General features: G+C 50.0%; 1 protein-coding gene across 1 annotated transcript; it reads left to right on the forward strand.

The window, feature by feature from the left end:
- The first annotated feature begins 1,880 nt into the window (after positions 1-1,880).
- Positions 1,881-20,279, forward strand: LOC139383263 (DNA-binding protein RFX7-like). Its single transcript, XM_071127713.1, has 8 exons — positions 1,881-1,990; positions 2,563-2,764; positions 5,721-5,931; positions 6,871-7,178; positions 8,014-8,195; positions 14,799-16,368; positions 16,946-18,774; positions 19,738-20,279. Exons 1-8 carry the CDS (start codon positions 1,881-1,883, stop codon positions 20,189-20,191), a joined length of 4,866 nt encoding a protein of 1,621 aa, XP_070983814.1. The 3' UTR covers positions 20,192-20,279.
- The last annotated feature ends 1,898 nt before the right edge of the window (positions 20,280-22,177 follow it).

The following is a 22,177-nucleotide window of genomic DNA, read 5'->3' on the forward strand; positions in this document are numbered from 1 at the left end:
TACGGTAGGGTCTGTTGTCTCATCGATAACTAGGGTACGGTAGGGTCTGTTGTCTCATCGATAACTAGGGTACGGTAGGGTCTGTTGTCTCATCGATAACTAGGGTACTGTAGGGTCTGTTGTCTCATCAATAACTAGGGTACAGTAGGGTCTGTTGTCTCATCATTAACTAGGGTACAGTAGGGTCTGTTGTCTCATCAATAACTAGGGTACTGTAGGGTCTGTTGTCTCATCAATAACTAGGGTACAGTAGGGTCTGTTGTCTCATCATTAACTAGGGTACGGTAGGGTCTGTTGTCTCATCGATAACTAGGGTACGGTAGGGTCTGTTGTCTCATCGATAACTAGGGTACTGTAGGGTCTGTTGTCTCATCAATAACTAGGGTACGGTAGGGTCTGTTGTCTCATCATTAACTAGGGTACAGTAGGGTCTGTTGTCTCATCATTAACTAGGGTAACATTTTGAAGCTGAGCCATTTTCTCGGGCTCTGCTGCTGCAGTACAGTCACATCTGACTAAGATCATAACATGGTGTCAGAAGCGCTTCAACCTCATCAAATACAAGACAGGAGAGATCATCTTTTTTTGTCAGAGTTCAGAGTAATGAAAAGTAGCTAACTGCTTTCTGGTGTCTCTTCGTTGAGCAGAGCAGAGCCCAAGCGGAGCCGTTGCTATGGTTACTCACAGACTCAGAGCCGCCATGAGCAGAGCGCATGCAGAGCGAGCGAGCTGCGCGCAGGGAGCTAGTGACAGACAGAGGAGCAGCTCATGGATTTCGGATTTCGGGCAGGGCCTTAAATTTGGCAGAAGTAATCAGGCCTGGGTAGGGTATGGCCTGAACTTCCCAGGCATGGGTAGGGTATGGTCTGAACTTCCCAGGCATGGGTAGGGTATGGCCTGAACTTCCCAGGCATGGGTAGGGTATGGTCTGAACTTCCCAGGCATGGGTGGGGTATGGTCTGAACTTCCCAGGCATGGGTAGGGTATGGTCTGAACTTCCCAGGCATGGGTAGGGTATGGTCTGAACTTCCCAGGCATGGGTAGGGTATGGTCTGAACTTCCCAGGCATGGGTAGGGTATGGTCTGAACTTCCCAGGCATGGGTAGGGTATGGTCTGAACTTCCCAGGCATGGGTAGGGTATGGTCTGAACTTCCCAGGCATGGGTAGGGTATGGTCTGAACTTCCCAGGCATGGGTAGGGTATGGTCTGAACTTCCCAGGCATGGGTAGGGTATGGTCTGAACTTCCCAGGCATGGGTAGGGTATGGTCTGAACTTCCCAGGCATGGGTGGGCGGGGCTTAAAATGAATTCTCGTGCAGGGCTCTACAAGCAGGACGCATTCATTCGAGAGAAAAAAAACTTTCTCCACAATTCCTTTGCATCAATATTCAACACTGCACTCTCTGTATTGTGGTTAGGGTTATGTTTATTTGTACGATGATGAAGCGATACCAGTATAACGATTGATTTGCTATTATATCCAGCTTTCCGTGTTCTGAATTTGTTACGCCATCTTTATCTATCTGTCACCCTCAACTCTTCAACACCGCAGCATCGCTAGGACTGAGAACCAGAGAGCCTCCACTCCGGGACTATGGTACTTACTACATTACACACACACACACACACACACACACACACACACACACATACACATATACATATGCATACACATATACACACACACACACATACACATATACACACACACACACACACACACACACACTATTCCCTGAAAGAAATCCAAACCAAACTGGCGATGTTTTTTTCTCTAAGGTCAAACACGTCACAAGACCGTTTTCAGTTTGGAGGGTTGTTTCACCACTAACCTGTTTGTGTCGTTGTAACTTGAACCCGTTTCAGTGACCACAGTGGCATGTCGTCCAGCCGAACACAGCAGATGTACGCTTTCAACTGGATCCGCAATCACCTAGAGGAGCACCCTGAGACATCACTGCCAAAGCAAGAGGTGTACGACGAGTACAAGTGAGTATGGCCTGTACATAGGGTTAAAAAAAAGGTTTTCCAGAAATCCTGGTTAGAAGATTCCAGGAATCAAAAAAGGAATAAAGCAAAACAATCTTACATCCTCCAACCAGGATTTCTGGAAAATTATTTTTTGAGGAAAGGTACTGGAATTTGGCAACCCTATCTGGGTTCTCAGTACAGAATCTCCATCGAAAGTGCTTCCTGGACTGTGTCTGGGATAGCGGCCGTTGAGTCTAGTAGTAGGGGTTTGTCCGGTTGAAGGAATGGATTCATGAATGTGCCTTGTGCCAAAATCGTCGATAGGAAAAAAATCCTCCCAAGTTCTAGTTCAAAAAAGTTTTAGGTTTTATTTGCCATGTTTACATTTATTATATTTGTTTATCTTATATTCACTAGAGAATCATCTAACTTTAGTGTGTTTCTTTCTGTCAATCAAATGTATTTTATAAAGCCCTTTTCACCCTCAGAGATGGCAAGCAATGCAGGGGCAGAGCACAGTGGTTAGGAACAACTCAACATGTACAGATTGTATTGTAAGCCATGTCTATCATGTTGTGATTGTGTTTCAGGAGCTACTGTGACAGTCTTGCCTACCACCCACTGAGTGCTGCAGACTTTGGAAAGATCATGAAGAACGTGTTTCCCAACATGAAGGCTCGCCGCCTGGGCATGAGAGGCAAATCTAAATACTGTTATAGTGGACTGAGGAAGAAAGCTTTTGTTCACATGCCTTCTCTGCCCAACCTGGACTTACAAAAATCAGGCGTCGGGGTAAGTTTACATGATGGGTTGTTTTTTTTTTGTTGCCAGGAAGTGACCATAATCATTTCAGAACAAGTACATGTAGATTTCAGAGTTGGGGTCAGTTCCATTTCGTCGGGGTTGGGGTCAGTTCCATTTCATCAGGGTTGGGGTCAGTTCCATTTCATCAGAGTTGGGGTCAGTTCCATTTCATCAGGGTTGGGGTCAGTTCCATTTCATCAGGGTTGGGGTCAGTTCCATTTCATCAGGGTTGGGGTCAGTTCCATTTCGTCGGGGTTGGGGTCAGTTCCATTTCGTCAGGGTTGGGGTCAGTTCCATTTCATCGGGGTTGGGGTCAGTTCCATTTCGTCAGGGTTGGGGTCAGTTCCATTTCATCAGGGTTGGGGTCAGTTCCATTTCATCAGGGTTGGGGTCAGTTCCATTTCGTCAGGGTTGGGGTCAGTTCCATTTCGTCAGGGTTGGGGTCAGTTCCATTTCGTCAGGGTTGGGGTCAGTTCCATTTCGTCAGGGTTGGGGTCAGTTCCATTTCGTCAGGGTTGGAGTCAGTTCCATTTCATCAGGGTTGGGGTCAGTTCCATTTCGTCAGGGTTGGGGTCAGTTCCATTTCGTCAGGGTTGGGGTCAGTTCCATTTCGTCAGGGTTGGGGTCAGTTCCATTTCGTCAGGGTTGGGGTCAGTTCCATTTCGTCAGGGTTGGGGTCAGTTCCATTTCGTCAGGGTTGGGGTCAGTTCCATTTCGTCGGGGTTGGGGTCAGTTCCATTTCATCAGGGTTGGGGTCGGTTCCCATTTCATCAGGGTTGGGGTCAGTTCCATTTCATCAGGGTTGGGGTCAGTTCCATTTCATCAGGGTTGGGGTCAGTTCCATTTCGTCAGGGTTGGGGTCAGTTCCATTTCATCAGGGTTGGGGTCAGTTCCATTTCGTCAGGGTTGGGGTCAGTTCCATTTCGTCAGGGTTGGGGTCAGTTCCATTTCGTCAGGGTTGGGGTCAGTTCCATTTCATCAGGGTTGGGGTCAGTTCCATTTCGTCAGGGTTGGGGTCAGTTCCATTTCGTCGGGGTTGGGGTCAGTTCCATTTCGTCGGGGTTGGGGTCAGTTCCATTTCATCAGGGTTGGGGTCAGTTCCATTTCATCGGGGTTGGGGTCAGTTCCATTTCGTCGGGGTTGGGGTCAGTTCCATTTCATCAGAGTTGGGGTCAGTTCCATTTCATCAGGGTTGGGGTCAGTTCCATTTCATCAGGGTTGGGGTCAGTTCCATTTCGTCGGGGTTGGGGTCAGTTCCATTTCATCAGAGTTGGGGTCAGTTCCATTTCATCGGGGTTGGGGTCAGTTCCATTTCGTCGGGGTTGGGGTCAGTTCCATTTCATCAGGGTTGGGGTCAGTTCCATTTCATCAGGGTTGGGGTCAGTTCCATTTCATCAGGGTTGGGGTCAGTTCCATTTCATCAGGGTTGGGGTCAGTTCCATTTCATCAGGGTTGGGGTCAGTTCCATTTCGTCAGAGTTGGGGTCAGTTCCATTTCATCAGGGTTGGGGTCAGTTCCATTTCATCAGGGTTGGGGTCAGTTCCATTTCGTCAGGGTTGGGGTCAGTTCCATTTCGTCGGGGTTGGGGTCAGTTCCATTTTGTCGGGGTTGGGGTCAGTTCCATTTCGTCGGGGTTGGGGTCAGTTCCATTTCGTCGGGGTTGGGGTCAGTTCCATTTCGTCGGGGTTGGGGTCAGTTCCATTTAGTCGGGGTTGGGGTCAGTTCCATTTCGTCGGGGTTGGGGTCAGTTCCATTTCATCGGGGTTGGGGTCAGTTCCATTTCATCGGGGTTGGGGTCAGTTCCATTTCATCATGGTTGGGGTCAGTTCCATTTCATCATGGTTGGGGTCAGTTCCATTTCGTCAGGGTTGGGGTCAGTACCATTTCGTCAGGGTTGGGGTCAGTTGCATTTCATCAGGGTTGGGGTCAGTTCCATTTCATCAAGGTTGGGGTCAGTTCCATTTCATCAGGGTTGGGGTCAGTTCCATTTCATCATGGTTGGGGTCAGTTCCATTTCATCGGGGTTGGGGTCAGTTCCATTTCATCGGGGTTGGGGTCAGTTCCATTTCATCGGGGTTGGGGTCAGTTCCATTTCATCGGGGTTGGGGTCAGTTCCATTTCATCAGGGTTGGGGTCAGTTCCATTTCATCGGGGTTGGGGTCAGTTCCATTTCTTCGGGGTTGGGGTCAGTTCCATTTCGTCGGGGTTGGGGTCAGTTCCATTTCATCGGGGTTGGGGTCAGTTCCATTTCGTCAGGGTTGGGGTCAGTTCCATTTCGTCGGGGTTGGGGTCAGTTCCATTTAATCGGGGTTGGGGTCAGTTCCATTTCGTCGGGGTTGGGGTCAGTTCCATTTCATCGGGGTTGGGGTCAGTTCCATTTCGTCAGGGTTGGGGTCAGTTCCATTTCGTCGGGGTTGGGGTCAGTTCCATTTAATCGGGGTTGGGGTCAGTTCCATTTCATCGGGGTTGGGGTCAGTTCCATTTCATCGGGGTTGGGGTCAGTTCCATTTCATCGGGGTTGGGGTCAGTTCCATTTCATCGGGGTTGGGGTCAGTTCCATTTCATCGGGGTTGGGGTCAGTTCCATTTCATCGGGGTTGGGGTCAGTTCCATTTCATCGGGGTTGGGGTCAGTTCCATTTCTTCAGGGTTGTTGTCAGTTCCATTTCATCAGGGTTGGGGTCAGTTCCATTTCAATTGAGGAAGTAAACTGATAATCCAATTCCAAATCTCACTGAGAAGCAAGTTGAGGAAAATGTGAATTTCAGTTTAGATCTGAATTTAAATGGAATTGACCTCATTCCTAGTAAATCCACCCAAACTCCAGACGATGTCATTCAGATATGTCTGAATGTGAATGACTATCTGAATGACCTCTTCCCTAAATTCCAGACATGATATCATATCTGAACTCTTCCCCTACTTAATTAACCCTCTTCTTCCCAGTGTGAGCCGATGGAGCCGTCGTCGGGCCAGTCTCCCAGTGCGGAGGATGAGATGCGCTCAGCGGCCTGTGGCTTGGTGTGTGAGTGGGCTCAGAAGGTCCTCAGCAGACAGTTTGATGCCGTGGAGGACCTGGCTCGCTTCCTGCTCAACAGTCACTACATAGGAACCAAGTCCATGGCTGCCCTCACCGTCATGACTGGGGCTCCCACAGGTAGGCATGGCTAATGGGGATGGTGGTATGGAAGGTACAGGTAGGCATGGCTAATGGGGATGGTGGTATGGAAGGTACAGATAGGCATGGCTAATGGGGATGGTGGTATGGAAGGTACAGGTAGGCATGACTAATGGGGATGGTGGTATGGAAGGTACAGGTAGGCATGGCTAATGGGGATGGTGGTATGGAAGGTACAGGTAGGCATGGCTAATGGGGATGGTGGGTTGGAAGGTACAGGTAGGCATGACTAATGGGGATGGTGGTATGTATGGAAGGTACAGGTAGGCATGGCTAATGGGGATGGTGGTATGGAAGGTACAGGTAGGCATGGCTAATGGGGATGGTGGGTTGGAAGGTACAGATAGGCATGACTAATGGGGATGGTGGTATGGGAGGTACAAGTAGGCATGGCTAATGGGGATGGTGGTATGTATGGAAGGTACAGGTAGGCATGGCTAATGGGGATGGTGGTATGGAAGGTACAAGTAGGCATGGCTAATGGGGATGGTGGGTTGGAAGATACAGGTAGGCATGGCTAATGGGGATGGTGGTATGGAAGGTACAGGTAGGTATGGCAAATGGGGATGTTGGGTTGGAAGGTACAGGTAGACATGGCTAATGGGGATGGTGGGTTGGAAGGTACAGGTAGGCATGCCTAATGGGGATGTTGGTAGAGACGGTATTGGGTGTTGTTGATGGCCACAGTCAACAGGGGGCTCAACAGTCAATAGTCACTTAACGGTCACTACATTGGCACCAAGTCCGTGGCAACGCTAAGCAGACAACCACGGGTAACGGGGCTAGGTGTCGGGCTGTTGATGGGAACGAAGTTGTGAGTCTTGCTCGTGTGTCAAGCTGTAGTTGGTTCAACACATTTTTTAAAACCCATTTCTCAGGCGTGTTGAGAAATCTCTTCTCATCTGTATATCTCACCAGGTCTGAAGACTCCCACGCCAACCTCTGCGTTCGTGCCCACGTCCGAGGCCTCTTCCTTCCAGCCGCAGGTGAAGACGCTGGCCTCTCCCTCGGTGGACGCCAAGCAGCAGCTCCAGAGGAAGATCCAGAAGAAACAGCAGGAGCAGAAGCTCCAGTCCCCCCTGCCTGGAGAGGCCCAGGGACAGAACCAGGCCAGGAGGACCGAGGCCAGCAACCCAGGGCCAGCTATCCCCTGTGGAAGTCCTGCTTTGCTTTCACCACAACCTACCATTGGTATTGTGGTGGCAGCCGTCCCCAGCCCCATCACGGTACGATGGGATAACATATGTATGCACAGATACACACACAGATACACACACAGATACACACACAGATACACACACACAGATACACACACACACAGATACACGCACAGATACACACACACACACACAGATACACACACAGATACACACACACACAGATACACACACGCACAGATACACACACACACACAGATACACACGCACAGATACACACACACACAGATACACACACACACAGATACACACACACAGATACACACACACACAGATACACACACACACAGATACACACACACACAGATACACACACGCACAGATACACACACACAGATACACACACACACAGATACACACACACACAGATACACACACACACACAGATACACACACAGATACACACACACACAGATACACGCACAGATACACACACACAGATACACACACAGATCAGACAAGATTGATACTGGTTTTAGACGACATGCTCCGTTTTAAAAGGAAAGATAAGGCAACAATTTATTGAATGTCAAGAATGGCGCTGCGATGGATAGCTCCTGAACAATTATGCTATTTGGTCAGATCTACATGACCTTGGGCCCAGATCTACATGACCTTGGGCCCAGATCTACATGACCTTGGGCCCATATTCTATGCCTGAGGAGTGTTACTTCCTCCTTCACCAGTAATAATAATAATAAGTCATCTAGATCTTTTAACAGATGCTTACAGTCACACTGAATACATTTTACGTATGGGTGGCCTCGGGAATCGAACCCCTGACCCTTGGCATTTACAAGCGGCCGTCGTCTAACATGTTCCCACTGTGTGTTTCTCCCGGCAGGTCCAGAGGAGCAGGCAGCTGATGACATCCCCTAGCCCGGTGGGGTCCGCCGAGGGGAAGGTCATACCAACGGTTAACTTCCAGGTGGTCACCCACACCCAGTCTCTGACCCACAGACAGTCCCCTAAAACGCCCCAGAACATCTCAGCCAGCCCCGTGGGAGACCGCCTGGCTAGGCACAGGTAATAATGAGAATCATCATCACCATTTATGGTTTTCCGGACACAGATTAAGCCCACCCTACACTCTTAGTAAAAAGGATTCCAAAAGGGTTCCTCAGCTGTCCCCATATGATAACCCTTTTTGGTTCCTGGTAGAACCCTTTTGGGTTCCATGTAGAACCCTGTTAGCAGTTGATGTTACTCTTCAAGGACACAGACCCCAAAGCAAATCAGGGGAGAAAAAAAAAACAATTATTCAAAGAAGACAAATCATGGATGTTATGCTGAGAGGTAGGTATTGATTCTCCCCTGTCCTCAGTGATTCTCTTCAGTGATTCTTTCCACAGTGATTCTCTCCTCAGGGATTCTCTCTCAGTGATTCTCTCTTCAGTGATTCTTTCCACAGTGATTCTCTCCTCAGTGATTCTTTCCACAGTGATTCTTTCCACAGTGATTCTTTCCACAGTGATTCTCTCCTCAGTGATTCTCTCCACAGTGATTCTCTCTCAGTGATTCTTTCCACAGTGATTCTCTCCTCAGTGATTCTCTCCTCAGTGATTCTCTCTCAGTGATTCTCTTCAGTGATTCTTTCCACAGTGATTCTCTCTCAGTGATTCTCTCTCAGTGACTATCTCCAGTGAACAAAGTGACAGGATGTAGTTTTATAACCCAACCCCAGCCTGTGGTTGACCCATTAGAATTCCTTGCAATAATAAGTATCCTATTTCAGGCTCAATGTATACCAATGAGAACTTACCATGTAGCTATGAGTCCCGGACTGAAATTCCTCTCATGTCTCTGACCCATTGATCATTAATCCCCTATTACATAAAAAAACAACACTATTTCCAATGACCTTTAGTACTGTATTGACCTCTCGTCCTCTTGACCTTTAGTACCCTATTGACCTCTCGTCCTCTTGACCTTTAGTACTGTATTGACCTCTCGTCCTCTTGACCTTTAGTACTGTATTGACCTCTCGTCCTCTTGACCTTTAGTACCCTATTGACCTCTCGTCCTCTTGACCTTTAGTACTGTATTGACCTCTCGTCCTCTTGACCTTTAGTACTGTATTGACCTCTCGTCCTCTTGACCTTTAGTACTGTATTGACCTCTGGTTCTCTTGACCTTTAGTACTGTATTGACCTCTGGTCCTCTTGACCTTTAGTACTGTATTGACCTCTCATCCTCTTGACCTTTAGTACTGTATTGACCTCTGGTCCTCTTGACCTTTAGTACTGTATTGACCTCTGGTCCTCTTGACCTTTAGTACTGTATTGACCTCTGGTCCTCTTGACCTTTAGTACTGTATTGACCTCTCGTCCTCTTGACCTTTAGTACTGTATTGACCTCTGGTCCTCTTGACCTTTAGTACTGTATTGACCTCTGGTCCTCTTGACCTTTAGTACTGTATTGACCTCTCGTCCTCTTGACCTTTAGTACTGTATTGACCTCTGGTCCTCTTGACCTTTAGTACTGTATTGACCTCTCGTCCTCTTGACCTTTAGTACTGTATTGACCTCTGGTCCTCTTGACCTTTAGTACTGTATTGACCTCTGGTCCTCTTGACCTTTAGTACTGTATTGACCTCTCGTCCTCTTGACCTTTAGTACTGTATTGACCTCTGGTCCTCTTGACCTTTAGTACTGTATTGACCTCTCGTCCTCTTGACCTTTAGTACTGTATTGACCTCTCGTCCTCTTGACCTTTAGTACTGTATTGACCTCTGGTCCTCTTGACCTTTAGTACTGTATTGACCTCTCGTCCTCTTGACCTTTAGTACTGTATTGACCTCTGGTCCTCTTGACCTTTAGTACTGTATTGACCTCTGGTCCTCTTGACCTTTAGTACTGTATTGACCTCTCGTCCGCTTGACCTTTAGTACTGTATTGACCTCTCGTCCTCTTGACCTTTAGTACTGTATTGACCTCTGGTCCTCTTGACCTTTAGTACTGTATTGACCTCTGGTCCTCTTGACCTTTAGTACTGTATTGACCTCTGGTCCTCTTGACCTTTAGTACTGTATTGACCTCTCGTCCTCTTGACCTTTAGTACTGTATTGACCTCTGGTCCTCTTGACCTTTAGTACTGTATTGACCTCTGGTCCTCTTGACCTTTAGTACTGTATTGACCTCTGGTCCTCTTGACCTTTAGTACTGTATTGACCTCTGGTCCTCTTGACCTTTAGTACTGTATTGACCTCTCGTCCTCTTGACCTTTAGTACTGTATTGACCTCTGGTCCTCTTGACCTTTAGTACTGTATTGACCTCTGGTCCTCTTGACCTTTAGTACTGTATTGACCTCTGGTCCTCTTGACCTTTAGTACTGTATTGACCTCTCGTCCTCTTGACCTTTAGTACTGTATTGACCTCTGGTCCTCTTGACCTTTAGTACTGTATTGACCTCTCGTCCTCTTGACCTTTAGTACTGTATTGACCTCTCGTCCTCTTGACCTTTAGTACTGTATTGACCTCTGGTCCTCTTGACCTTTAGTACTGTATTGACCTCTCGTCCTCTTGACCTTTAGTACTGTATTGACCTCTGGTCCTCTTGACCTTTAGTACTGTATTGACCTCTGGTCCTCTTGACCTTTAGTACTGTATTGACCTCTCGTCCTCTTGACCTTTAGTACTGTATTGACCTCTCGTCCTCTTGACCTTTAGTACTGTATTGACCTCTGGTCCTCTTGACCTTTAGTACTGTATTGACCTCTGGTCCTCTTGACCTTTAGTACTGCATTGACCTCTGGTCCTCTTGACCTTTAGTACTGTATTGACCTCTGGTCCTCTTGACCTTTAGTACCCTATTGACCTCTGGTCCTCTTGACCTTTAGTACTGTATTGACCTCTGGTCCTCTTGACCTTTAGTACTGTATTGACCTCTGGTCCTCTTGACCTTTAGTACCCTATTGACCTCTGGTCCTCTTGACCTTTAGTACTGTATTGACCTCTGGTCCTCTTGACCTTTAGTACCCTATTGACCTCTGGTCCTCTTGACCTTTAGTACCCTATTGACCTCTGGTCCTCTTGACCTTTAGTACTGTATTGACCTCTGGTCCTCTTGACCTTTAGTACCCTATTGACCTCTGGTCCTCTTGACCTTTAGTACCCTATTGACCTCTGGTCCTCTTGACCTTTAGTACTGTATTGACCTCTGGTCCTCTTGACCTTTAGTACCCTATTGACCTCTGGTCCTCTTGACCTTTAGTACTGTATTGACCTCTGGTCCTCTTGACCTTTAGTACTGTATTGACCTCTCGTCCTCTTGACCTTTAGTACTGTATTGACCTCTGGTCCTCTTGACCTTTAGTACTGTATTGACCTCTGGTCCTCTTGACCTTTAGTACCCTATTGACCTCTGGTCCTCTTGACCTTTAGTACCCTATTGACCTCTGGTCCTCTTGACCTTTAGTACTGTATTGACCTCTGGTCCTCTTGACCTTTAGTACTGTATTGACCTCTGGTCCTCTTGACCTTTAGTACCCTATTGACCTCTGGTCCTCTTGACCTTTAGTACCCTATTGACCTCTGGTCCTCTTGACCTTTAGTACTGTATTGACCTCTGGTCCTCTTGACCTTTAGTACTGTATTGACCTCTGGTCCTCTTGACCTTTAGTACCCTATTGACCTCTGGTCCTCTTGACCTTTAGTACTGTATTGACCTCTCGTCCTCTTGACCTTTAGTACTGTATTGACCTCTCGTCCTCTTGACCTTTAGTACTGTATTGACCTCTGGTCCTCTTGACCTTTAGTACTGTATTGACCTCTGGTCCTCTTGACCTTTAGTACTGTATTGACCTCTCGTCCTCTTGACCTTTAGTACCCTATTGACCTCTGGTCCTCTTGACCTTTAGTACCCTATTGACCTCTGGTCCTCTTGACCTTTAGTACTGTATTGACCTCTGGTCCTCTTGACCTTTAGTACTGTATTGACCTCTGGTCCTCTTGACCTTTAGTACCCTATTGACCTCTGGTCCTCTTGACCTTTAGTACTGTATTGACCTCTCGTCCTCTTGACCTTTAGTACTGTATTGACCTCTGGTCCTCTTGACCTTTAGTACTGTATTGACCTCTGGTCCTCTTGACCTTTAGTACTGTATTGACCTCTGGTCCTCTTGACCTTTAGTACTGTATTGACCTCTGGTCCTCTTGACCTTTAGTACTGTATTGACCTCTGGTCCTCTTGACCTTTAGTACTGTATTGACCTCTGGTCCTCTTGACCTTTAGTACTGTATTGACCTCTGGTCCTCTTGACCTTTAGTACTGTATTGACCTCTGGTCCTCTTGACCTTTAGTACTGTATTGACCTCTGGTCCTCTTGACCTTTAGTACCCTATTGACCTCTGGTCCTCTTGACCTTTAGTACTGTATTGACCTCTGGTCCTCTTGACCTTTAGTACTGTATTGACCTCTGGTCCTCTTGACCTTTAGTACTGTATTGACCTCTGGTCCTCTTGACCTTTAGTACTGTATTGACCTCTGGTCCTCTTGACCTTTAGTACTGTATTGACCTCTGGTCCTCTTGACCTTTAGTACTGTATTGACCTCTGGTCCTCTTGACCTTTAGTACTGTATTGACCTCTGGTCCTCTTGACCTTTAGTACTGTATTGACCTCTGGTCCTCTTGACCTTTAGTACCCTATTGACCTCTGGTCCTCTTGACCTTTAGTACTGTATTGACCTCTCGTCCTCTTGACCTTTAGTACTGTATTGACCTCTCGTCCTCTTGACCTTTAGTACTGTATTGACCTCTGGTCCTCTTGACCTTTAGTACTGTATTGACCTCTCGTCCTCTTGACCTTTAGTACTGTATTGACCTCTGGTCCTCTTGACCTTTAGTACTGTATTGACCTCTGGTCCTCTTGACCTTTAGTACTGTATTGACCTCTGGTCCTCTTGACCTTTAGTACCCTATTGACCTCTGGTCCTCTTGACCTTTAGTACTGTATTGACCTCTGGTCCTCTTGACCTTTAGTACTGTATTGACCTCTGGTCCTCTTGACCTTTAGTACTGTATTGACCTCTGGTCCTCTTGACCTTTAGTACTGTATTGACCTCTGGTCCTCTTGACCTTTAGTACTGTATTGACCTCTGGTCCTCTTGACCTTTAGTACTGTATTGACCTCTGGTCCTCTTGACCTTTAGTACTGTATTGACCTCTGGTCCTCTTGACCTTTAGTACTGTATTGACCTCTGGTCCTCTTGACCTTTAGTACCCTATTGACCTCTGGTCCTCTTGACCTTTAGTACTGTATTGACCTCTGGTCCTCTTGACCTTTAGTACTGTATTGACCTCTGGTCCTCTTGACCTTTAGTACTGTATTGACCTCTGGTCCTCTTGACCTTTAGTACCCTATTGACCTCTCGTCCTCTTGACCTTTAGTACTGTATTGACCTCTGGTCCTCTTGACCTTTAGTACTGTATTGACCTCTGGTCCTCTTGACCTTTAGTACTGTATTGACCTCTGGTCCTCTTGACCTTTAGTACCTTTAGTACTGTATTGACCTCTGGTCCTCTTGACCTTTAGTACCCTATTGACCTCTGGTCCTCTTGACCTTTAGTACCCTATTGACCTCTGGTCCTCTTGACCTTTAGTACTGTATTGACCTCTGGTCCTCTTGACCTTTAGTACTGTATTGACCTCTGGTCCTCTTGACCTTTAGTACTGTATTGACCTCTGGTCCTCTTGACCTTTAGTACCCTATTGACCTCTGGTCCTCTTGACCTTTAGTACCCTATTGACCTCTGGTCCTCTTGACCTTTAGTACCCTATTGACCTCTGGTCCTCTTGACCTTTAGTACTGTATTGACCTCTGGTCCTCTTGACCTTTAGTACTGTATTGACCTCTGGTCCTCTTGACCTTTAGTACCCTATTGACCTCTGGTCCTCTTGACCTTTAGTACCCTATTGACCTCTGGTCCTCTTGACCTTTAGTACCCTATTGACCTCTGGTCCTCTTGACCTTTAGTACCCTATTGACCTCTGGTCCTCTTGACCTTTAGTACCCTATTGACCTCTGGTCCTCTTGACCTTTAGTACCCTATTGACCTCTGGTCCTCTTGACCTTTAGTACTGTATTGACCTCTGGTCCTCTTGACCTTTAGTACCCTATTGACCTCTGGTCCTCTTGACCTTTAGTACTGTATTGACCTCTCGTCCTCTGCGTTGTGTATTTATCTTCAGAATATTCTTACAACCCTCTGTGGAAAGGGTTCTACACGGAACCCAAAAGGGTTCTACACGGAACCCAAAAGGGTTCTACACGGAACCCAAAAGGGTTCTACACGGAACCCAAAAGGGTTCTAACTGGAACCAAAAGGGTTCTAACTTGAACCAAAAGGGTTCTAACTGGAGGTTCTAACTGGAACCAAAAGAGTTCTAACTGGAGGTTCTAACTTCAACCAAAAAAGGTTCTTCAAAAGGTTCTCCTATGTGGACAGCCGAAGAACCCTTTCAGGTTCTAGATGCAGTAGCATCCCTCAATCATAGCCCTTGTAGCTAAAAAGCTAATTCAATGAACATTCTCCATTGAGAATGTTTTTTAGTCCAAGAAACCAGCCCTATAAAGTTCAGTTGCCTTTGTTTGTGTTAATAAATTATTTCCATCTCCTGACGCCACAGGTACCCCCAGATCCTCCCCAAGCCCTCTGCCACGGGGGCCATCACCCTGCGTTCGCCCCCCACCCTGCTCATCACCAACAGCCCCATGAAAACCCACCACGTGATCCAGCCCCAGCTCAGCTCCCACGTCAACGTGGTCAAGATGACCGCCATCTCCCTGACCCCGAGCAACACTAACAGTACCAGCTGTAAAAGTATGGTCCTCAGGCCAGCTTCAGCCTCGGCCGGGGTGGGAACCACCACCACCTTTACCACCATCGCTGCCCTAGAGGAGGTCCAGCAACAGGGACAGAGCCAGGGACGCCCCACAGCCACCCCACAATGCCCTGCAGTACGGCCTGGCGCCCCAGTCTCCACAGTGGCTCCTGAGGCCATCATCACTGACAATAACCCGGGCGTTAACTCTGATAAACTGAGCACCATACAGAAGTCCCCCGGTGGGTCCAATCGTCCAGAGAGGGCCACTAAGTACCGAGCGTCCAGCGAACCCTCGCTCCTGGTCATATGCTCCCCAGGACCTGAAAGAGTTGCCGCCAGGAGCAAAAGCTACCCTTCCTCTAGCTCCCCTCCCACCTCTGCCACCAATGCAGCGACTATTAGGGTAGAGACCAAGCAGGACAGCAATAACAACAGCAGCACCGCCAACTGTCACCAAGAAAGTCCTTTTTATCTGACTGTTGTACCCTCGGCCAATCGGAACACTCCTAGCATCAGCGGAAAGTCCTCCTCGTCCAATGGCTTATCGGCTGTTAGCCTATTGTCTGCTAGAGACTCCTCCTCCTGTGCGTCACGTTCTATGAGTCCCCAGAAGCGAACCGGCCCTGGTCTGGACTCCTCCCACGTGATCCCTGTGAAGCGTGTCTTCATCTCCCAGCAACCTTTAGGTGTGACCTTTGACCCCAAATCAGTGGTTACCGCCGCTGTCAAGAGGGTCCCAGCCAGACAAAGCACGCCGGCCCGACCGGAGAGCGCCCCCTGTCGAGTGACGGTGAAACAACGCCTAGTGCCCACGCAGATCCTGGCGCCGTCTGACTCGCCCGTCGCGAACGCAGAGATCTCCTCCTTCTCCTCTCAGACTGTCAGTGTGAAGCCCCAGTCCTCCTTGTTGCTGCTAGTTAAACAGGAAGACCAGTCCTCTCTAACTCTACGTCTCAGCACTGTCAGCAGTCACACCAGCAGCACTGAAGCCTCTGGTACAACCACCACCGCGGTGTCTGAGCAGCAGCAACAACAGCAACAACAGCAGAAACAACAACAGCAACAACAGCAACAACAGCAACAGGCCTTACTACAGCAGATCACAGCAGGGACAGTAGGAGCACAGCAACACTCTGTCTCTGTGATGGCAGTAGAAGCACAGCAACACTCTGTCTCTGTGATGGCAGTAGGAGCACAGCAACACTCTGTCTCTGTGATGGCAGTAGGAGCACAGCAACACTCTGTCTCTGTGATGGCAGTAGAAGCACAACAACACTCTGTCTCTGCGATGGGGAGCATGAAAAGCACAATGTTGGAAGAGTCAGCCGCAGGATATGTGGAGGAGCTGCAGAAACAGGCCTTCACTCAGACCGTGAGTGCTTATTATGACCCACTATGGGTCTCTATGGGTCTCTAGTACATGGGTCTCTATGGGTCTCTAGTACATGGGTCTCTATGGGTCTCTAGTACATGGGTCTCTATGGGTCTCTATGGGTCTCTAGTACATGGGTCTCTATGGGTCTCTATGGGTCTCTAGTACATGGGTCTCTATGGGTCTCTAGTACATGGGTCTCTATGGGTCTCTATGGGTCTCTAGTACATGGGTCTCTATGGGTCTCTATGGGTCTCTAGTACATGGGTCTCTATGGGTCTCTAGTACATGGGTCTCTATGGGTCTCTAGTACATTGGGTCTCTATGGGTCTCTAGTACATGGGTCTCTATGGGTCTCTAGTACAGTATATCAGGCTAACTATTTTTCATTTGTGTAGTTTACCATCGTTTGTTAAAGTGTCATTCCACGATATTATAACAATTGACCGGACACATTTCTTATTAAAATGTAATTTGATGTTTTTTGAAATCATCCTTGTTGGGTAATACCAATAAAACATTGTCCCTCCTCCTTTTGATTGTCAATAAAGTTATGTTCTATTTCATTCTGTTCTAGATCGCAGCAGACCACACCAAGCAGCAGGCCCTGGGTTCTACCGACAAACACCAACTCTCCAACATCATGTCCCAGACCTCAGACTCCTCTGATCAGTTATCTGGTCTTTACCAGGAGATGGTGGACTTTGCCTCCTCAGCCTCCCAGCACGGCTCCACCATGGACTACTTCTCCTTTAATGATGACGATATGACCCAGGACAGCATAGTGGAGGAACTGGTTCAGATGGAAGAACAGATGAAGCTGAAGGGCCTCCAGCCGTTGTTCAGTAGCTGTGTGGATAATATCTCTCTCCAGGGCCAGCCTGGGGGCCCCCAGGGGCCCATCCTCAACACTCACCACCAGGAGGATAGTTCCTCTTTCTACCAGTCTGCCCATAGCAGCATTACCCCCATCCAGACCCCTACCCTGACTCCAACCCCTACCCCCACGGAGATGACTCTCGGTGGGGACGAGCTGACCAGAGAGAGCCCCTGTTGCCATCACAGCATGGCCCCTATCACGCCTCTAGGAGGCCGACACACCCCTATAAGCGCTCTGTCTAACTGTTCTAGCGGCATCCCTGCCAGCCCGGTGGAGTGCAGGAACCCGTTTGCCTTCACCCCTATCAACTCCAGCATGGCAGGGGGTTACCACAATGCCTCTGTGGTGTCTGTCTCCTCCAGTCCCATCAAGCCCATGCAGAGACCCATGGCCACGCACCCTGATAAGGCTAAACTCGAGTGGATCAACAACCGCTACAACAGTAGTGGTACTGAAGCTACTGGAGGAGTCGGAGCAGGTTCCGGGTCCGGGTTATCCATCTCTAACCACAGCCTTGGTGGACTCCTGCCTAGTTACCAGGATCTAGTGGATGACCATTTTCGTAAGCCACATGCCTTCGCTGTCCCGGGCCACAGTGGCCAGTCTTTCCAGGCCCAGTCCAGACAGCGGGACGGCAGCCATTTTGGACATCTCACCCCCATCTCTCCGGCGCAACAGCAGTTGACCAGCGTATCGACCACACCCACCAACACGGCAATCAAACAGGACGAGAGCTTCGCTGTGCCCGCCCCTTTGGACAGCAAGGGTGGAGCCTTGTCATCAGGGGGCGGGGCGTTCCGTTGCCGCAGCGTCAGCCCCGCCGTGAGTCAGATGACCTTCAGCGGTACCGACACAACCATTGGTACCGACACAACCCCCGACACTGGCACTACCACTCGATTGGTTGTCTCGCAGTTTAGTTCCCCCATGACCTCACAGGAAATACTCATAATTCTGTCCAACAGCCAATCGGTGGGCGGCAACCTCCACAGCATGGCCCAGCGCAGCCAATCGGTGCCCTTAAACATCATGATGCAGAGCGTTGTGGAGATGCAGGGCATCCAGGGGCAAAACCAGAGTAATGCCACTAAGATCACCAACGTCCTCCTGAGTAAGATGGACTCTGACGTGAACGACACTGTGAGGGGCCTGGGCATCAACAACCTCCCTTCCAACTATACCGCCCGCATGAACCTCACCCAGATGCTGGAGACCCAGTCTCAGAGTCAGACTGCCCCTGGGGGCTTCACCACTGGAGGAGATGGAGGAGGAGGGGGGAACGCCCACCAGTCTCAGCTGCAGACTGTCATCTCAAGCCCTGCCTCTTTCGAGCTCCAGCAGCACGGGGGTTATTCCACCAGTACCGGAGGAGGCGGTGGGGAGATGAGCTTCAACCAAGCACAATCAGGCCCTGGTGGTGAGGATGTGGACCTGGAGCTACAGCAGATCCAGGAGCTTCAGGAGGCCTCAGGACAGCTCCATCTCCAGCTACTACAAACCCAGGCTAGGGTGCTCCTGAGTCCCCAGCTCCTGAGTCCCCAGCTCCACACTCCCCAGGCCCAACTCCAGAGTCCTCAGCCCCAGCTCCACATTCCCCACACCCAGCTCCAGAGTCCCCACCCCCAGCTCCACATTCCCCAGGCCCAGCTCCAGAGTCCACACACCCAGCTCCAGAGTCCCCAGCTCCAGAGTCCCCACACCCAGCTCCAGAGTCCCCAGCTCCAGAGTCCCCAGCTCCAGAGTCCCCACACCCAGCTCCAGAGTCCCCACACCCAGCTCCAAAGACCCCAGCTCCAGAGTCCCCACACCCAGCTCCAGAGTCCCCACACCCAGCTCCAGAGTCCCCAGCTCCAGATTCCCCACCCCCAGCTCCAGAGTCCCCAGCTCCAGATTCCCCAGCTCCAGAGGCCCCAGCTCCAGATTCCCCACACCCAGCTCCAGAGTCCCCAGCTCAAGAGTCCCCAGCTCCACATTCCCCACACCCAGCTCCAGAGTCCCCACCCCCAGCTCCACATTCCCCAGGCCCAGCTCCAGAGTCCACACACCCAGCTCCAGAGTCCCCAGCTCCAGAGTCCCCACACCCAGCTCCAGAGTTCCCAGCTCCAGAGTCCCCAGCTCCAGAGTGCCCAGCTCCAGAGTCCCCACACCCAGCTCCAGAGTCCCCACCCCCAGCTCCACATTCCCCAGGCCCAGCTCCAGAGTCCACACACCCAGCTCCAGAGTCCCCAGCTCCAGAGTCCACACACCCAGCTCCAGAGTCCCCACACCCAGCTCCAGAGTCCCCAGCTCCAGAGTCCCCACCCCCAGCTCCAGAGTCCCCAGCTCCAGATTCCCCAGCTCCAGAGTCCCCACACCCAGCTCCAGAGTCCCCAGCTCCAGATTCCCCACCCCCAGCTCCAGAGTCCCCACCCCCAGCTCCAGAGTCCCCAGCTCCAGATTCCCCAGCTCCAGAGTCCCCAGCTCCAGATTCCCCACACCCAGCTCCAGAGTCCCCAGCTCCAGAGTCCCCAGGCCGGGTTCCAACTCCTCCAGCCCATCACCACCCAGCAACAGCAACAACAACAGGATGAAGAAGACAAGGCACAACAACAGCTAGACTTCAACAGCACTGTCAAAGACCTGTTAGGTGACGACGGCCTCAACGTTAGCTCTCAGCTGGTTGGTCAGGTGACCTCGGAACTCAACGCCGCTGTGGCGTCCGACTTCACCGACGACATCAGGCTGACCTCCGACCTCTCCAGTAGCATCACAGACCTGAACACATTGGACGCCGACCTCCTGTTCGATCCGTCCAATCAGCAGCAAGAACAGTACGAAGACGCCACACTGGAAGAGCTGAAGAACGATCCTCTGTTTCAGCAGATATGTAGTGATACTGTGAACTCCTCGTTCGACTGGCTGGAGTGCAAAGACCAGCCTACTACCGTAGAGATGTTGGGCTAATGATGTTATTGTGTGTGTGAACGAATTGAAGCTCATTCCCTTATATAGTTTACTATGGGTCTTTGCCTATTGGCCCTAGTCAGAAGCAGTGTACAATATAGGGACTAGGGTGTGTCAATTCAGATACAGACTGGCTTGAAAATAAATACGTATATTTATGGGTTTTTGTTTTTTTAATTGTTTTGTCAGGGGAAGAAAGAAACTTCTGGACTCTCGGCCGTTTGTCCAGGGAAAAGTGCCAGCCTAACCTGGAAATCTATTTTATTGTTAAGATATCTGAGTCACAATACATTACCACTTAATTTCACCTTCCGATGAAATCATCAATGAGTATAGTTCAAGTGAGTGAAGATATGGTCTGGGAGACGTGGTCCGGAAGACGTGGTCCGGGAGACGTGGTCTGGGAGACGTGGTCTGGGAGACGTGGTCTGGGAGACGTGGTCCGTGAGACGTGGTCTGGGAAACGTGGTCCGGGAGACGTGGTCTGGGAGACGTGGTCCGTGAGACGTGGTCCGGGAGACGTGGTCTGGGAGACGTGGTCCGTGAGACGTGGTCCGGGAGACGTGGTCTGGGAGACGTGGTCCGTGAGACGTGGTCTGGGAGACGTGGTCCGGGAGACGTGGTCTGGGAGACGTGGTCCGTGAGTCGTGGTCCGGGAGACGTGGTCTGGGAGACGTGGTCCGTGAGACGTGGTCTGGGAGACGTGGTCTGGGAGACGTGGTCCGGAAGACGTGGTCCGGGAGACGTGGTCTGGGAGACGTGGTCTGGGAGACGTGGTCTGGGAGACGTGGTCCGTGAGACGTGGTCTGGGAAACGTGGTCCGGGAGACGTGGTCTGGGAGACGTGGTCCGTGAGACGTGGTCCGGGAGACGTGGTCTGGGAGACGTGGTCCGTGAGACGTGGTCCGGGAGACGTGGTCTGGGAGACGTGGTCCGTGAGACGTGGTCTGGGAGACGTGGTCCGGGAGACGTGGTCTGGGAGACGTGGTCCGTGAGACGTGGTCCGGGAGACGTGGTCTGGGAGACGTGGTCCGTGAGACGTGGTCTGGGAGACGTGGTCTGCGAGACGTGGTCCGGGAGACGTGGTCTGGGAGACGTGGTCTGGGAGGCGTGGTCCGGGAGACGTGGTCCGGGAGACGTGGTCCGTGAGACGTGGTCCGTGAGACGTGGTCTGGGAGAAGTGGTCTGTGAGACGTGGTCCGTGAGACGTGGTCTGGGAGACGTGGTCCGGGAGACGTGGTCCGGGAGACGTGGTCTGGGAGACGTGGTCCGGGAGACGTGGTCCGCGAGACGTGGTCCGCGAGACGTGGTCCGCGAGACGTGGACAGGGAGACGTGGTCCGCGAGACGTGGTCCGGGAGACGTGGTCCGAGAGACGTGATCTGCGAGACGTGGTCAGCGAGACGTGGTCTGGGAGACGTGGTCTGTGAGACATGTTCTGTGTCTGAAATGCCACCCTAGGGTTCTGATCAAGAGTACTGCACTATATGGAGTAGGGGTCCATTTCAGTGTCAGACTTGTTATAGGGGGTAGATTTCCCAAGATACAGTATAATGAACATCACACAGTTAAACCATATCTTCCCATGTTGTGTGTACTCATTCAATAATGCAATAGTTTTATTCAGAAATCATCTAACACATAGGACATCTGGCGCAAAATCACACAATCACATAATCACATAATCACACTCACATAATCACACAATCACATAATCACACTCACATAATCACATAATCACACTCACATAATCACACAATCACACGATCACATAATCACACGATCACATAATCACACTCACATAATCACACAATCACACGATCACATAATCACACGATCACATAATCACACTCACACAATCACACGATCACATAATCACACGATCACATAATCACACTCACATAATCACACAATCACACAATCACACGATCACACGATCACATAATCACACTCACATAATCACACAATCACACGATCACATAATCACA

Source organism: Oncorhynchus clarkii, chromosome 2 (genome assembly GCF_045791955.1).
Source record: "Oncorhynchus clarkii lewisi isolate Uvic-CL-2024 chromosome 2, UVic_Ocla_1.0, whole genome shotgun sequence".
Lineage (NCBI taxonomy): Eukaryota > Metazoa > Chordata > Actinopteri > Salmoniformes > Salmonidae > Oncorhynchus > Oncorhynchus clarkii.

Coding starts and splice junctions, on each gene's coding strand:
- LOC139383263 (XM_071127713.1), top strand. CDS start 1,881: ATGTCGTCCAGCCGAACACAGCAGATGTACGCTTTCAACTGGATCCGC. Junction 7,179..8,013: donor CCGTCCCCAGCCCCATCACG/GTACGATGGGAT, acceptor TTCTCCCGGCAG/GTCCAGAGGAGCAGGCAGCT. Junction 16,369..16,945: donor AACAGGCCTTCACTCAGACC/GTGAGTGCTTAT, acceptor ATTCTGTTCTAG/ATCGCAGCAGACCACACCAA.